This window comes from Acinonyx jubatus, chromosome B1 (assembly GCF_027475565.1).
Source record: "Acinonyx jubatus isolate Ajub_Pintada_27869175 chromosome B1, VMU_Ajub_asm_v1.0, whole genome shotgun sequence".
NCBI lineage: Eukaryota > Metazoa > Chordata > Mammalia > Carnivora > Felidae > Acinonyx > Acinonyx jubatus.
The window spans coordinates 168373132-168389940 of NC_069382.1; the positions used below are offsets into that span (position 1 = coordinate 168373132).

General features: G+C 38.6%; 1 protein-coding gene across 8 annotated transcripts in view; it reads right to left on the reverse strand.

Annotated features, from left to right (window-relative positions):
• Nucleotides 1–13503: 13503 nt before the first annotated feature.
• Nucleotides 13504–16809, reverse strand: part of N4BP2 (NEDD4 binding protein 2) — a 75889-nt gene continuing 72583 nt past the window's right edge. For 5 of the 8 annotated variants that reach the window (XM_027055662.2, XM_053217447.1, XM_027055658.2 and 2 more), the window contains one exon: nt 13504–13780. In XM_027055662.2, coding sequence (XP_026911463.1) covers nt 13645–13780 — 136 coding nt within the window. In that variant the 3' untranslated portion in view covers nt 13504–13644. Of the gene's footprint in view, nt 15786–16809 lie in introns of all 8 variants that reach the window. The other 3 variants (XM_053217444.1, XM_053217445.1, XM_053217446.1) reach the window with 3 other exon arrangements.

The window sequence follows — 16809 nt, forward strand, 5'->3', positions numbered from 1 at the left end:
ATGGGATTAAGGTAGCCAATTGCCTTTTGCAACTTTGGATGAAGGTTTGTTCACATCCAGGATCTGAGCAATTTACTGAGATGGAAACACAGACACGTTTCCTAAACCAGCCCCTCTGAGATGAGGGAAGTTGGCCTGACTGGAAGAGAAGCCTCTACTGATGGTAAAAGTAGAACTAGATATAGGTGGGGTCCCTCCTTTATTCTGGGGTAGGGGGAGACTAGGGGAGCAAATAGGCAACATCAAGGAGGCGTCACCTGGACATACTCTGAGATACCTCTACAGGGAATACTGGGTGGTGCTTTTGCAAAATGACTAAAAAGTTCTCAGCTTTGGAACATCATAGATTTGATATAATCATTCACTCAGTCAACAAACATTAATACTACATGGTTAGACCTTGTGCTGGATATTGGGTGGTTATAATATATGATAATACATGCTGTTGGGAAGGGTACATGAAATGACACTCACAGATTTAAACACACATAGCTGAGTAAACTGATTTATACCCACTGTATTGATTTACTAGGACTGCTCTAACAAAGTACCACAGACTGGGTGGTTCAGAAAAAATATTTTTTAACATTTATTTATTTTGACAGAGAGAGAGAGAGAGAATGAGCGGGGTAGGGGCAGAGAGGGAGACACAGAATCCAAAGCAGGCTCCAGATTCTGAGCTGTCAGCACAGAGCCTGACGCGGGACTCGAACCCACGAACCGTGGGTTGGACACTTAGCCGACTGAGCCACCCAGGCGCCCCCAGACTGAGTGGTTTAAACAACAGTAATTTATTGTCTCCATTCTGGAGGCTAGAAGTCCTGAGATCAAAGAAGGTATCTAGGGTTGTTTCCTTCCGCAGGCTGTGAGAGAGGGATCTGTTCCAGGCCCCTCTCCTCTTAGCTTGTGGATGGTATCTTCATCCTGAGTCTCTTCACATTGTCTTCCCTCTATGCACAGCTCTGTGTCCAAATTTCCCTTTTTGATAAGGACACCAGTGTATTAGGTTAGAATCCATTCCCTCTGTAAAGATGGTATCTCCAAGTAAGATCACATTCTGAGGTACTAGGAATTAGGTCTTAAACATATGAATTTTGAAAGGATACAGTTCAACCCATAATACCCACCTAACAGATAATCCAAAGCTAAACCTAAATGTCATCAGACAGCCTTGAACAGCTTCTCTGGCCATGTTACATGAGGACTATCACTCAGCATCATCCCTGGGAGCAAAGGTATCAGAGACACCAATCACAGCAACAATAGGTAACGTACAAGACGGCACTCTCCTCCTTCCAAGGAGATTGGCAGCCTTCTCCTTGAGCTTGGCCCCTGTTTTCCTGTCTCGTTCCTGGCAGCAGGGTTAGTCCAACAACAAACAATATGATAGCATGTCCTGGCACTTCACTTTGGAGGGCTTTTGCCAAGGGCAAAAGACAGCCTGAGAAAAGGAGAAGCCCAGTCCTTTAAATATGCAACCCAGCAAGATAGGCTAAATGTACCTAAATGCCTCTCTCAATGCCCCAGATATCTGGTAAAATCATTAAGTTCGACACCACCAAATAAAATATGCCAATCTGCTTTTCTGAAATATTAAACCTGAATTCTCAAATACCAAAAAATATTTAAACCTCTCAACTGTAAACATGTGAAAAATATATTTTATATCACTTGTTCCCTAGTTTCAATCACTTTCCAATACACCAAAGAGGAACTAAAGTAGAAAAGACATCACTGAACAAAATGAGGATACTTTAAATCAGATGTACTGTCTTAAATGGCTCATGACACATTAACTCAATCACTTAAGTTAATGCATAACTTGGTATAGCTATTGAACAGGAAATTATCTCATTTGGTAGCATCTGGTCAAAAAGACACAGCTAGAAAAATATATATAGTCAACAATTTCCAGGGGCACCTGGATGGCTCAGTCAGGTAAGCATCCAACTTTGGCTCAGGTCATGATCTCGCGATTCATGAGTTTGAGCCCCACATTGGGCTCTGTGCTGACAGCTCAGAGCCTGGAGCCTGCTTCTGATTCTGGGTCTCCCTCTCTCTCTGTCCCTCCCCCACTCATGCTCTGTCTGTCTCTCTCTCTCAAAAATAAACAAACGTTTAAAAAAAAAATTTCCTATAGAGCACAAGAACAGATGAGGTCTGCTGAGCTCATGTTCGTATCCTTACTAGAAGTCCACCTGGTTCATTTTCTGTTTTATTTGTGATCTTTAAATATATTACCACAGTGAACACTTATGTTGGTGTGGTATGTGTGTTCAGTGAGTAAGTAGGCAAAAATAAATAAATAAGTTAATTAATTAATTAATTAATAATTTAAGGTTATGATGGAGGGTGGATTAAAGACTCCAAGAAATCCAGTTATTAAAATTTGGTATGAAAAAGATACAGGAGTTCCCTTTAAACCTCAAATGTATCTGGTTAGTATTCCGAATCTCCTCAGAAGTATGAACCAAATGAAAAATGCTTAAAGCATTAACTACCAGTGTGCTCTTGATAAGTTGTAAAGGATTCATGGGCTAATTTCTGACCTCTAGTGGTAAATAGGATTCTCAAATATATTATACTCCATCCTGAATTACTGCTACCATTATGGAGAGAATCCATCTATAAAGTATTAAAAGGAAGACAGTCACCCACAATTTCAGAGGGCAGTCATTAATTAATTAATGTATACATAACATTTATTATTTCATTAATTATATCTCTTTAGTGTGTGTGTGTGTGTGTGTGTGTGTGTGTGTGTGTGTATACACATATATATACACTGAGTTTATTGTTTGTTTAACAACAGTACATCACGGAATGCTCTTGAAGTTAACTGGTATAGATCTGTGGCAAATTGTACTTTCCAAAAATAGCCACAACAATATACCCAGTCCCACATGCTGTTCCAGAACGTGGCCACTCTCCCACAAAAATGTGGAGTCAAAAAAATAAAAAAGAAAAGAAAAGAAAAGAAAAGAAAAGAAAAGAAAAGAAAAGAAAAGAAAAGAAAAGAAAAATATGGAGTCTATTTCCCTCCTCTTGAATTTTGGTGAGCCTGGGACTATCTTGACAAATAGAATGTGCCAGAAGTGATGCTATCTGACTTCTAAGACTTGGTTAGTAAAGATGATATAGCTTTAACCTATTTCTATCTCTTTCTTCTTCTCCTCCCTCTCCCCCTCTCCCTTCTTCTTCCCCTTTCTCTTTTCCTCCTCTTCCTTCTTGCTCACTCCTCCTCCTTTTCCTCCCTCCCTCTCTCAGCTACCATGTTATGAAGACGCCCAGGTTACACTGGGAGCCCATGTTCTAGTAGACGGCTCTAGTTTAGGTCTCAGCCAACAAGCCAGACTGCCATACATGTAAGTGAATGAGCCTCCAGATAATTCCAGATCTCTTCCATGAAGCACACTTCTGCTTTCCACATGAGGCCTCAGACACCACGGAGATTGGACAAACCATCCCCATGGTTTCTCTCTACTCTGCCTCATCCAAATCCCTGACCCACAGAATCCATGAGCATAATAAAATTCTTGTTTTACGTCAGTAAGTTTGGGGGAAACTTTGTTACAATAGATTACTGGAACAGAATTGACTTGTCCTTTCTAGTAGCTGTATAGTGTTTTACAGCATGGCTATAATGCTGCTTGTTTTATCATTACATTTGCAAAGGTATTCACTTTGTTTCCAATTTTTCCTACTACAAGCATTACTACAATAACTATCCTTGAATATATATCTTGAGAATTGTAGAGTAGAATTGCCACGTATTTTGATTTTTACAATTTTTTTACCCTCTGGTTCATAAGGGGTTTATTTGGAGGGGGGGGTCTCTTGATTCATTTATTTTTGCTACTATTTTCTACATTTCGTTAATATAAGACTTTGTTTTTTATTAATTTTCTCTTCTACTGTCTTTTATGGTTATTTTTCTAATTTATTAAGATGAACACGGGTTCTTATATTTTTCATCTTTGCTTACAGCTTTCATGGGTCTTGTAGGTTTGGTTATGCTGGGTTTTCCTTTTTTTGCTTTAAAGAGCTTACAATTTCAATTTTAGTTTCTAATTTGATCAAGAAATTATTTCAGAGGGTAGTTTTAAGTTTCAAATAATTGGTTAAATTATCTTTTAAAAATTTGTTTCTAATTTCATTAATTTTCTTCTAATTTCATCAGATAATGTCACCTGTAGAAGTCTCTACTTTTAAATTTTTAGTGTGTGTGTGTAAAAGTTTATGATTGGTTTTGTAAGAAGTCAATGGCCATTTGGAAATACATATTAATCTTTGTTTAAAGAATGTAAGATTCTTGGGGCGCCTGGGTGGCGCAGTCGGTTAAGCGTCCGACTTCAGCCAGGTCACGATCTCACGGTCCGGGAGTTCGAGCCCCCGTCGGGCTCTGGGCTGATGGCTCAGAGCCTGGAGCCTGGTTCCGATTCTGTGTCTCCCTCTCTCTCTGCCCCTCCCCCGTTCATGCTCTGTCTCTCTCTGTCCCAAAAATAAATAAACGTTGAAAAAAAAAAAAAGAATAAAGAATGTAAGGTTCTCTATATATTTACTAAAGTTACATGTGTTGATTATATGCCTTTGTATATTTCTTAATTTTTTGTCTACTAAATCTACTTCTGAAAACAGTATAGTACAAATCCACTCTAATTTCATTTTTATGAAATTATCTTTACTAATATTTTGGTTTACATATATTTAGCAATTATGTTGTTTGATGCATATCTTCATATGTTATGTCCTTCATAGGAAATGTTCTTCCTGTTCATTAATAGTTCCACCCGTCTGGTGTTAATATTGCCTCTCCTAGTTTTATTTACTTGCATTTGTGTGGTATTCCTTTTCCAATTTCTATCTTTTAGAACATTTCTTTATTATGTTAAGTGTCCCCTATGGACAACATATAGCTAGGTTTGCTTTTAATCTAATATGACAGTCTCTGTCTTTTGATACGAAAACTGAGCTCATTTGCATTTAATATAATCTCTGACATTCTTGATTTTATTCCTTCTCTCTTGCTTTTGCTTACTATTGAACTATAATAACTATACTATTGAACTATAAATTTCCCTACTGCCTTAGTTTATATTTACTAGTATGATCAAGTTATAATTCATTGGGGCACCTGGATGCTTCAGTCAGTTAAGCATCCGACTTCATCTCAGGTCATGATCCCACGGTTTGTGGGATCTCACGGTCCGTGTCGGGCTCTGTGTTGACAGCTCAGAGCCTGGCGCCTGCTTCAGATTGTGTGTTTCCCTCTCCCTCTGCCTCTCCCCCATTTGTACTCTCTCTCTCTCAAAAATAAACAATAAAAAAATTTAAAAATTTTTAAAAAGCTATAATTTATTCTTTTTCCCCTTATTAATTTCAAAATGATATCATACTTTCCTATTCCATTAGTAGTTATCTTCCTTTTTATTCTCTGAAAAGATACAATTTCCCCATCATGTCAGTCTATCTCTGGATACTTTCCCTCCACTTTAGTAAGATAATACTTCTATAATGCTTTTGTTTTCCACTCTCCTTCTCCCAACCTTACCTTTTGGGTTTTGGTGAAAATTTTTACAACTTTTGCTTCCAGGCTTTTATTAGTGGAGTCCCATTTATGTTAAGAGTCTTTATTTAACACATATAATACATAGTCCCAGTCATTCCATTATTATCCATGTATATTGCAAGGCTCAGTGTTCACTCACCACTTTTTCCTCTCTACTTCACCTTCTCTTTCTTGGGATCTCTATTTTCATTAATTTGTTATTTAGTTACAGCTCTTTTTTCACAGTTTCCTTGGATGGGGGTTGAGTGATATATTCTTGGAATCATTACATTTCTGCGTTCCTTTCCCCTTGGCAGGTGAATGGTGCTAGGCTGGAAAGATACCTACCTCTTGGGTTACATTCCTTTTCTCTTAATAGGGATAGACATTATTCCACAGTCTGATGCTAGTCTGACTCTTTTCCCTTTGTAAATAATTTCTTCTTTCTGTCTAGAAACTTACAAGATTTTTCTCTTCAACTGTGGGAATCAGGAATTCTGTCAGAATATGTTTTAAGTGTGGGGCACCTGGGTGGCTCAGTGGGTTAAGCATCCGACTTCGGCTCAGGTCATGATCTCACAGTTTGTGTTGACAGCTCAAGCCTGGAGCCTGCTTTGGATTCTGGGTGTCCCTCTCCCTCTCTGCCCCTTGCCTGCTCATGCTCTCTTTAAAAATATTTTTTAAAGAATTTAAAAAAAATTTTTTTCAAAGAATATGTTTAAGTGTGTGCCCTTGGCATTTTCAATGGCAAAAACAAGTCTTCATTCGGCTCAGGAAAATTTGCATCTATTAAATTTCCCTTGTCATTTACTCTGGAACTCCTATTAGATCTCTAGATTTGTCCTCTTTCTTCCAGCAGCTAAAGAAACCATTTAAGAATTTGAAAGGTATATTAATGCCTTTCCTAATAATACTGGATCATCATCGACATCGGCTAAACTATCTGATTATAACATCTGGTACTAGAATGCAACCTAAAGTCAAATATAATAATATGCATATCATTTGCACACTAGATAATCCACTCTATCAAGCTTGGCTTTTTGTACTGTATTTTAAAATATGCATCTATTAATTGAATTATGCCTATTTTAAAAAATATTTTATGTCTATTTATTTTTGAGAGAGAAGGAGAAACAGAGCGTGAGCAGGGGAGGGGCAGAGAGAGAGGGAGACACAGAATCGAAGCAGGCTCCAGGCTCTGAGCTGTCAGCACAGAGCCCAACACTGGGCTCGAACCCACGAACTGCAAGATCATGACCTGAGCCAAAGTCGGACGCTCAGCCGACTGAGCCACCCAGGCGCCCCTGAAGAATATTTAAAAAGCAATATATACACAGTTTGTTTTTTTTTTTTAATCTGTTCAGGTAATGAAAGTAAAATCTCCCTCTCCTATCTCTGACTCCCCAGGCCCACCCCTAAGGTAACCTGCTCTTCACACTTTCTCACAAAACCTTTCAGAAATTCTTCATGTATAACAGGGACAAAAATTATTGCTGTGGAAGTATCCATAACTTCTTTCCATCCTCCTACCTACCAGAAAAAAAATTTTGACATTTGCACCCTGATGCCTTCCCACCTCCCATTGCCTCATTACACAGATGGGATAGATAGGATTGGGGGACTTATAAATGAAGAAGCAAAGAAGTTGGAGACTTACATCCAAAAAGCGCAGGCTTACTCACTACAGGGAGAAAAAAAAAGAAAAAAGAAATGGAAAGAAAGGTAGAGAGGTGGTAGATGAGGCCTAGCACTGGCAAAGATGAGAGAGGATTTTGGTAAAAGGGGGAAACAGAGGCTTTGGGGTATCTATAGGATATGAGAGGGTGGGAGACAGAAAGACTATGGAAATGCAGACTTAAAGAGATGTTTGTGAAAGTTATGTTTTATATAATTTATGTTGTATAAAATACAAGTGTTTCATAGAAGTTTTTCGAAGAATACAAATATTAAAATTACTTTCACTGTCTTATGAGCATGGTACCCTCTGAGGCTGTCATTTGAGGCCCAAAATCTATTCTGTTCATTTTATGTGTGGGTTTGCCTTCAAGTATGTGTGTGTGTGTGTGTGTTTAGAAAGAGATGTATAGTATATAGGTAGATGTATCTACATGTATCTTTAAAAAAATTTTTTTTTACTATTTTTTAAGTAAGCTCTACATCCAATGTGAGGCTTAAACTCAGGACCCTGAGATCAAGAGTCACATGCTCCACTGACTGAGCCAGCCAGGCACCACTATATATATCCTTTTTGAAAAACACAAAAATGTAAATACACTTTTGCACCTTACTTCTTTTCCCCTTAAATATATAGACTGGTTTATTTATACTTTATTTATACTACTTCCTAAAAAGATGTGATTAGCTTACAATAAAAATTTTTAACATGACTCCAAGGACAAGAACCAAAAAGTAAAAAGGCCACAAGAGAAACTATATTCAGAAATTCTAGCTAATAGTTTCATTTCATGAATGTCAGAAAAAATTAATGTTACTTTAAAAATAGGAATCCTAAGTAGCCAAATTTTTGAAAGGAAGAAATTAATTTTACCTAAGAAAAGACTGAACAATGAAAAGAAACACTTAGCCCAGATCCTAAAAAGACAGTGAGAGCTTCCCACTACACAACCCCATCCATTTCAGAATCTTAGCAAAGAGATTCAGGCAAGGGCCATCAATTCTCAATTGTTTATACAAACAGAGATATACAAGCCAAGATCATCAAAAATAGTGGATAACTTTTAAAGTATATTTCATTGGTTTTTATATATCCAGATGAGTAAATGATCAGGAAAGAAGTGGCTTAAAACAAAACAATGAAATCCTACTGCAAATTGTTTCAGAAAGACCTGGGAAAGTATTCATTTCCCATAATCCTCTCAGCTCCTCCTGATGACCCCATCCATCTCATCCCTCCAATATGTGCAAAACAGTAGATTAAAGCAAAATAATCCTTATAAATCTTTCCTCGAAGTGGAGCTGTGTTGAGTCAGATCCTATCAGTGTGAAGGATGGGGACCATGCAAATAAAGAAAACATGTTTTAATCCATCCATACTTTAGGCAGATGGCTTTCAATCTTCTCTTCCACTTCATTGCCTGTCACCTTCCTGTCCTAGTATGTACATAAAATAGATGATCCGGAAATTTGATATCACTTCTGTGACCTTCTCCACTCTGATAATCATCATCTCCATGCTCAGCCACAAATCAAACTATGTTGGGAACAAATATCCACACCCTAATATCTTGAACTCTGGTATTCCTTCCCTTCCTACAACCTCCTTCCACCTTCCCTCTCCCCATCACTTTCTGAATCTTTTACCTCCATGATACCTTCACTATTCACCTCCATTTCCTCAATCTATCAGCCCCTCTAGATTCCACTGTGACTCCTTACCCAGTCTGTACCTCACAATCAACCATTTCAACTTTATACATACAGCACCCTAAATTCCTTCTCCCTTCCTTTCCACACTGACTCCCTGCCATACCTGTTTGACAATCACTAACCTTGCATAACCCAACTGGTGTCTCTGTTTCTCCTCCCTTCTGAAAATTGTTGGAGAAAAATCACTTGATACAATAAACAAGTACCAGGTGTTTAGGATGTGCAGTTCTCGATCTAAAACCTGGCTCTGCTATTTATTAGCTGGGAAAGTTTGGGCAGGCAATGTAATCTCTCTGAACATCTGTTTCCTTATCCATAGAAAGGGGTATATCCATTAGGACACTTGCAGCTGTAACAGAAAATCCAATTAAAAGTAGCTTACTGTCTCCTTTAATAAGATGGTTAAAAATCAGTTCCAGGGTTAATTCAGTGACTCAACGATGTCATCAAGAACAAAGATTCTTTCCTCTTTCTGCTCCACTATCCTTAGCACATTGACTTGGGCCTTACGTGTATTTCTTCATGTTACAACATCAGTGACTGCAATTCCAGGCATCACATACAGACACCAAGTCTTGCTGAAGAAGAGTGCACTTCCTCCCATGTGCCTTGCTGTATTAGTGAAGAAAATCTTTCTAGAATCTTTCTAGAATTCTCCTTAGGTTCCTTTGTCTTGGTCATATATCCACCCCTTAGCCAATCATTGGCAAAGGGAAATGGGATTACCATGATTGCCTTTTTGACCAATCATAATTCACTTTCTGGGGCTAGAGAGGAGGCAAGCTTTCCTAAGCACATTGCCACTGGATAGCTAAACAAAAAAAGAAAAGCATGATAATAAGAATATGTGTTGCATAGGCCAACAACCTCTGTCATTTGGGCAATAATACCTACTCCACAGGGTGTTTATAAAGATTATATTTGATACATTTGCTAAGTACCTAGTGGTGCCTGGCACATGAGAGACATGATGATTTTCAAAGACATCCACAAATTCTTTAATATTCTTTCCCTCAAAAAGTAGAACTAATCCCCCTACCCTTGAATGTAGACTGCACTTAGCGACTGGGTTCTAACAAATAGAATTTGGCAAAAATAGTGGTGTGAGATTTCCAACACTAGGTCATAAAAGGTATTGCAGTTTGTTTTGCTCTCCTGGGTTGCCCACTCCGGAGAAAGCTGCCATGTTGTAAGGACACTCAAGCAGCCTACGGAGAAACCCACACAGGGAGAAACTGAAGATAACCAACAACCAGAACCAATTTACAAGCCATGTGAATGAGCCATCACCATGGAAGTGAGTTTCTCAGGCCCAGTCAAGCCTTTGACAGACAGATGCCCTGAGGCACATCTCGGCTGCAACCTCATGAGAGACTTCAGCCCAGAATGACACCAGCTAGGCCACTCCAAGAATCCTGGGAAACTGAGAATAATCATTTTTGTTGTTTTAAGCCACAAAATTTTGAAATGATTTTTTTACTATCAATAGGTGCTTAATACAGATTTTGGTACCAAAGAGGGGTTCTGCTATAACAAAAAAGTTTTAATGCAAGAGTAGCTTTGTAACTTGGCAGTGGACAGAAGCTGGAAGAACTTTGAGGAGATAATTAGTGAAGGCTTAAAGGGCCTTGAAGAGACTGCAAGTGAGGGCAGTAAGGTTCATTAGTTTACTGTGACAGACCAGGTAAAAGGTATCTTGGTTTTCTCCTTGATAAATTTTAAGTCTGACCATTGCTGAGAGCTAATAAGCATCACTAAATGCACAGGCTTTGGAGCCTGATTGCCTTGATTTGAATCCTGGTTCCGTCATGTCATTATAATGCCTCAATATCCCTTGATGGATTTTGATGAGGATCACTTAAGTTGCTGCATGTAAACTAAAAAATGTGCAGGTTTCTTTCTGTGTCCCTGGCAGAGTTGATTACAGTTGAGGACCTGCAAAACAGGATTGGGATAGAAACCAAGGAACATTAGAGTAGCCAAAAAAGAATAAAATTTTTGTGATGGGTTATCTTGCCAGAGTAGCATTTTTTTTTTTTTTTTTAACATTTATTTATTTTTGAGACCGAGAGAGACAGAGCATGAACAGGGGAGGGTCAGAGAAAGAGGGAGACACAGAATCTGAAACAGGCTCCAGGCTCTGAGCTGTCAGCACAGAGCCCGACGCAGGGCTTGAACCCACGGACCGCGAGATCATAACCTGAGCCGAAGTCGGAGGCTCAACCTACTGAGCCACCCAGGCGCCCCCAGAGTAGCATTTCTTAAGGTGTGGCCCACCTGCATTAGAACCATTGGAGTATTTATTGAAAATATGGGGCCCTACCTTCTGAGATTGATTTAGGAAGTTTAAAGCAAGGCAGAAATCTGTATTTTCACTGAGCCCTTTGTGGATGATTCTTATGTACACTAAAGTTTGAAAGCCATTACCCTGAGGAAAGGAAGTCCAAGTAAAAAGCATAAAGGCTCATCTCCTTGACCCTACTGTTTTATCTTAAAAATGAAGGCAAAATTTCCCATTCTTATCCACAATTTATCCATTTTGTTTTAATAATATACAAATAAGGTACATTAAATAATAATGTGCATAATTTGTCATTGAATACAATCAATGCTCCTGAAAATAGGCTATGTTTATCCTGAACCTGTGGTAACCCCTGGCATACACTTACCCCAGTTGACATACAAGGGTTTCGTGATAACTGTATCAACCCATTTTATTTCTAGTGCCTGATTTGACAAGTACCATCAGCGTTGTAAATATGGACGTTTGATAATTGATCCTCTGGCTCCAATTTCTTCTAATGAGGCTTTTTGTGCTGTAGAGACTGGGAAGTCTAGAACTACATTTCCTAGACCCCTTTGGCAGGTAAAATCTGGATACAAAATAATTTGCAGCAATTAGATATACTCATGAAATGTGGGAGGCAGAAGTAAGAAGTAAGGCATCTATCCACTGCTACATCTCATTCTGATAAAAAGTCAAGTTACGGTGAGGTCAGGGTTTTCAGCAAGTTTTCTGGTGTGTAGCCACCAGCTCTGAGTATGCTGAGAGTGGTGGTACTGGTGCCATGGTGGCCTTTCAATTACAGCAGACGTGGCAGGCGTTAATTGCACAGTGTTCTGGAAGTCATTCCCTAAGCCAAGTCTAGAATTCATTTCTCTAGCTCTTCTACCAACTTTTTAAAAACTTTTTATTGGGGCACCTGGGTGGCTCAGTTGGTTAAGCGTCGAACTTTGGCTCAGGTCATGAACTCACAGTTCGTGAGTTCAAGCCCTGCATCAGGCTCTCCTGCTTCAGATCCTCTGTCCCCCTCTCTCTCTGCCCCTCCCCCACTCACAGACTCACACAGTCTCTCAAAAATAAACATTAAAAGATAACTAAAATAAATAAAATACTTTTTATTATTGAGTTTTGAATATATGTTAAAAGTAGAACTGTAGACTAATAAACTCCAACTTCAACATTAACCAACTTAGGCCAATCTCCTAAGTACCTTCCACCCACTTCATCTTATTTTCAAGTAAGTCCTAGATATCATATAATTTTATGTATTTCAACATAAAAAATATAATCACTGAGATAATAGAAAACATATTGGTCTCTGCCCCCAGTTCCTGGCACAGAGCTCCTGAAACCCTTTTAATAATTTAAGTGATAAAAACATTAGGAGCATCTCTTGTTCTAATACTTGTCTCTGACTCCATTCCTGACATAGAGCTCCTAAAACCCCTATTTCTGAGTGATTAGAGCACTAGGAACATTTATTCTACTGAGGTGACTCTGGGGTAGGATCCTGGATGGGGGTCGGTCACCAGAAAGACCAAACCATGATCAGAAGTTTGGAATTTTCAGTCCCAGCCCTCATCCTTAGAGACAGGAGGGGGGGTGGAAATGGGAGTTAATAACTGATCATGCTTACATGAGAAAGTCTCCACAAAATTCCAATATTGGAGAGCTTTCAGGTAGATGAATACATTCAAACAAGGAGGGTGATGCACCCCAACTCCATGGGGACAGAAGCTCCTACACTCAGGACCCTTCCAGAACTCGCCTTATGTATCTCTTCATCTGGCTGTTCATCTGTCTCCTTTATCATATCCTTTAATAAACTAGTAAACATAAGGAACTGTTACCCTGAATTCTGTAAGCCACTTTAGCAAATTTATAAAACTGTGAGGAGGTTATGGGGACCCCCAATTAATAGCCAAGTCGAACAGAAGTTGAGGGTAACCTAGGGACCTACTACCTGTGACTAGCACCTGAAGTGGGGGAGACAGTCTTGTGGGACTGAACCCTTAATTTGTAGAATCTGATGTTATCTCTGGGTAGATAGTGTAAGAATTAATTGAACTGTAGACACCCAACTTGTGTCACAGAGAATTGCTTGGTATGGGGAAAAAACTCCAATGTTTGGTGACCAGAAAGGTGTTTTGTGTGAATTATAAAGAGACACGGAAAAGAAACACACAAGAGGAAGCATTGGGTTTTTCTCTATACAAGAGAGAAAAAGGTAGGAGGGGGAGAAACTGGGTTTTCCTAATATAACCACAATATCATTATCCAATAAATAAGTAAATAAATCTTTTAATATAATTAAGTGTCCAGTGTTCACATTGCCAATCGTCGTGTTACTGTCATAAAAAAAAAACTTAGTTTTTGGCTGAACAAATAAAGTCCACAAATTGGTTGATATGCCTCTTCCGTCTTAATAGTATAGGTTCCCTTTCCATCTGTGTTTTTGTTTTCCTTGGCAATTTACTTGAAGAAACTGTGTTGTAAGAGCATCCCACAGTCTGTATTTGGTGGTTACATCCCATGGTGTTGGCACATTCCTCTGTTCTCTGTAATTCATATAAGTTGGTTGTTAGGTCTACAGGCTTGATCAGATGTAGGTTCAACTGGTTTTGATTCCACTGATTTTTGAGTACCCAATTCTATATACTAGATCCTTTTCTGGGATATAGAAGCTACCAAAAAAACCCCCAAAGCATTATATTGTGCATTCAGGCAGATAGACAACTACAAGGCATACCTCATTTCATTGCATTTTGTTTTATTGCACTTCACAGATTGTATTTTTTACAAAATGAAGGTTTGTGCCAACTCTGCATCAGGCAAGTCTATTGGTGCCATTTTTCCAACAGCATTTGTTCATTTCGTATCTGTCGCATTTTGGCAATTCTTCTAATATTTCAAGTTTTTGCATTATTATTATTATTATATTTGTTATGGTGGTCTGTGATCAGTGATCTTTGATATTACTATTGTAATTGTTTGGTTGGGGGGGGCACAGACTGTGCTTGGTAAATGTTATATGTGTTCTGACTGTCCCCACTGGCTGCTCCCCTCTCTCTTTCCCTCTCCTTGGGCCTCTCTATTCTGAGACATAATAATATCAAAATTAGGCCAATTAATAACCCTACAATGGCCTCTAAGTGTTTAAGTGAAAGGAAGAGTCACATATGTCACGTTAAATCAAAAACTAAAAATGATTAGATTTAGCGAGGAAGACCTGTCGAAAGCCAAGAAAGGCCGAAAGCTAGACCTCTTGTGACAGTTAGCCACATTGTGAATGCAAAGGAAAAGTTGTTGAAGGAAATTAAAAGTGCTACTTCAGTGAACATATGAATAAGATAGTGAAACAGCCTTATTGCTGACACAGAGAAAGTTTCAGTGGTCCAGATAGATCAAACCAACCACATAATTCCCTTAAGCCAAAGCCCAATCCAGAACAAGATCCCAAATCTCTTCACCACTGTTAAAGCTGAGAGAGGTGAGGAAGCTGCAGAATAAAAGTATGGAGGTGGCAGAGACTGGTTCGTGAGGTTTAGGGAAAGAAGCCACCACCGTAACATCAAAGTGCAAGGTGAAGCAGCACGGGCTGATGTTGGAGAAGTTGTAGCATATTATCCAGAAGATCCAGTTGAGATCAATAACAAAGGTGGCTACACTAAACAGATTTTTGATATAGATGAAACAGCCTTCTAACTGCTAATGTAGCTGGTGTCTTTAAGAGGAGGCTCATTTACCATTCCAAAAACCCTAGAGCCCTTAACAATTATGCTAAATCTATTCTCCCTATGCTCTATACAAGGAACAAAGCCAGAATGACAGCACAGCTCTTATAACATGGTTTACTGACCTACTGCTCCGAAAATAAAAGATTCCTTTCAAAATATGACTACTCATCAACAATACCTTGTCACCCAAGAGTTCTGATGGAGATATACAAGATTATTGTTGTTTTCATGTCTGCTCACACAACATCCATTCTGCAACCTATGGATCAAGGAGTCATTTTGACTTTCAAGTCTTATTATTTAAAAAATGTATTTCATAAGGCTATAGCTGCCATAGATAGTAATTGCTCTGACAGATATGAAAGCCTTCTGGAAAGGAGTCACCATTCTCAATGCCATTAAGAACATTCCTGATTCATGAGCAGAGGTCAAAATATCAATGTTAACAGGAGTTGGGAGGTAATTCCAACCCTCATGGATGATGTGGAGGAACTCAAGACTTCAGTGGAAGAAGTAACCGCGGGTGTGGATGAAATACAACAGAACTAGAATTAGAAGTGGAACCTGAAGATGTGACTGAATTGCTGCAATCTCACAAAACTTTCACAGATGAGAAATTGCTTCTTACAGACGAGCACAGAAAGTGGTTTCTTTAGATGGAAACTACTCCTGGTGAAGAAGCTGTGAAGACTGTTGAAATGACAACAGACGATTTACACTATCAAAAAAAAAAATTCATTGATAAAGCAGTGGCAGAGTTTGAGAGGATGGACTCCAATTCTGAAAAATCAGCTGTGGGTAAAATGCTATCCAACAGGATCATACGCTACAAAGAAATCATCACAAAATAAGAGTCAATCGATGTAGCAAACTTTGTTTTTGTCTCATTTTAAATTTTGCTACAACCACCCCAACCTTCAGCAACCACCACCCTGATCAGCCATGTTGGTTAGTGGTATCATTTGAATACTTAAGTTAAAATGCATACAACTGTGATTTCCTTTTTATTATTCCTAGCACAGAGTAATCATCAACAAAGATATGTAGACAGAATGCATCAAGAACTAATTTTCACATTATTTACATTCAGTGATGAAAAATGTGGCAGAAACTGCTATTAATTCCCCTAATATACATGCTCTTTCCTCCAAGAGAATGTCCATGTTGTAGTTGAACATATAGTACACTGAAATAAAGATAATTTTCCAGCATCTCTTGCAGCTAGATGTGACCACATGACTAAGTTCCAGCCAATAAGATATAAGTGGAAGTGTTGAATGGCAACTTCCAAATATCTATTCTAAAAAAAGAAAACAAAAAAACTGCTGGCACTTGCCCATTGCTCCTTTCTTCTTTGTCCTGCCTCCCAACAGAATGCAGGTTTGATTATTAGAGCTCTAGCTACCCACCCTGGTTTAGGAAATGAAGGCCACAGCTTGGGTATGATAAGGGTGGTAAGCTAAAAATTAAAGGATCCTAGATCTCCAAAAAATTCATGGAAATGAGCACACCCATCAGACCTTGAGTCTGTATTACATTAAGAGAGAAATAAACTTTTATTTTTGTCACTGGAAAACCCATGATACCAGCTTCCTTTAGATATAGGAGGAAGGCAGATTTGTAAGTGGCAGTTTTTCATAGACTTATACGGTAGAGCCACATATCTCTCTCTTACTTGGCGGTAATGGAATATTATTTTTAAGTAATTATTCTTACTTGTATGAAAAAAGTAGTTGTTCTATAGTAGGAGTTAGAGAACCTAGGTTGCAGTCTTACCTCTGCCACTAACTAGCAAATGAGTTGGCTTCTCTAAGCCTCTGTAAGACAACTATGTAGTAAGATTCTCTTGA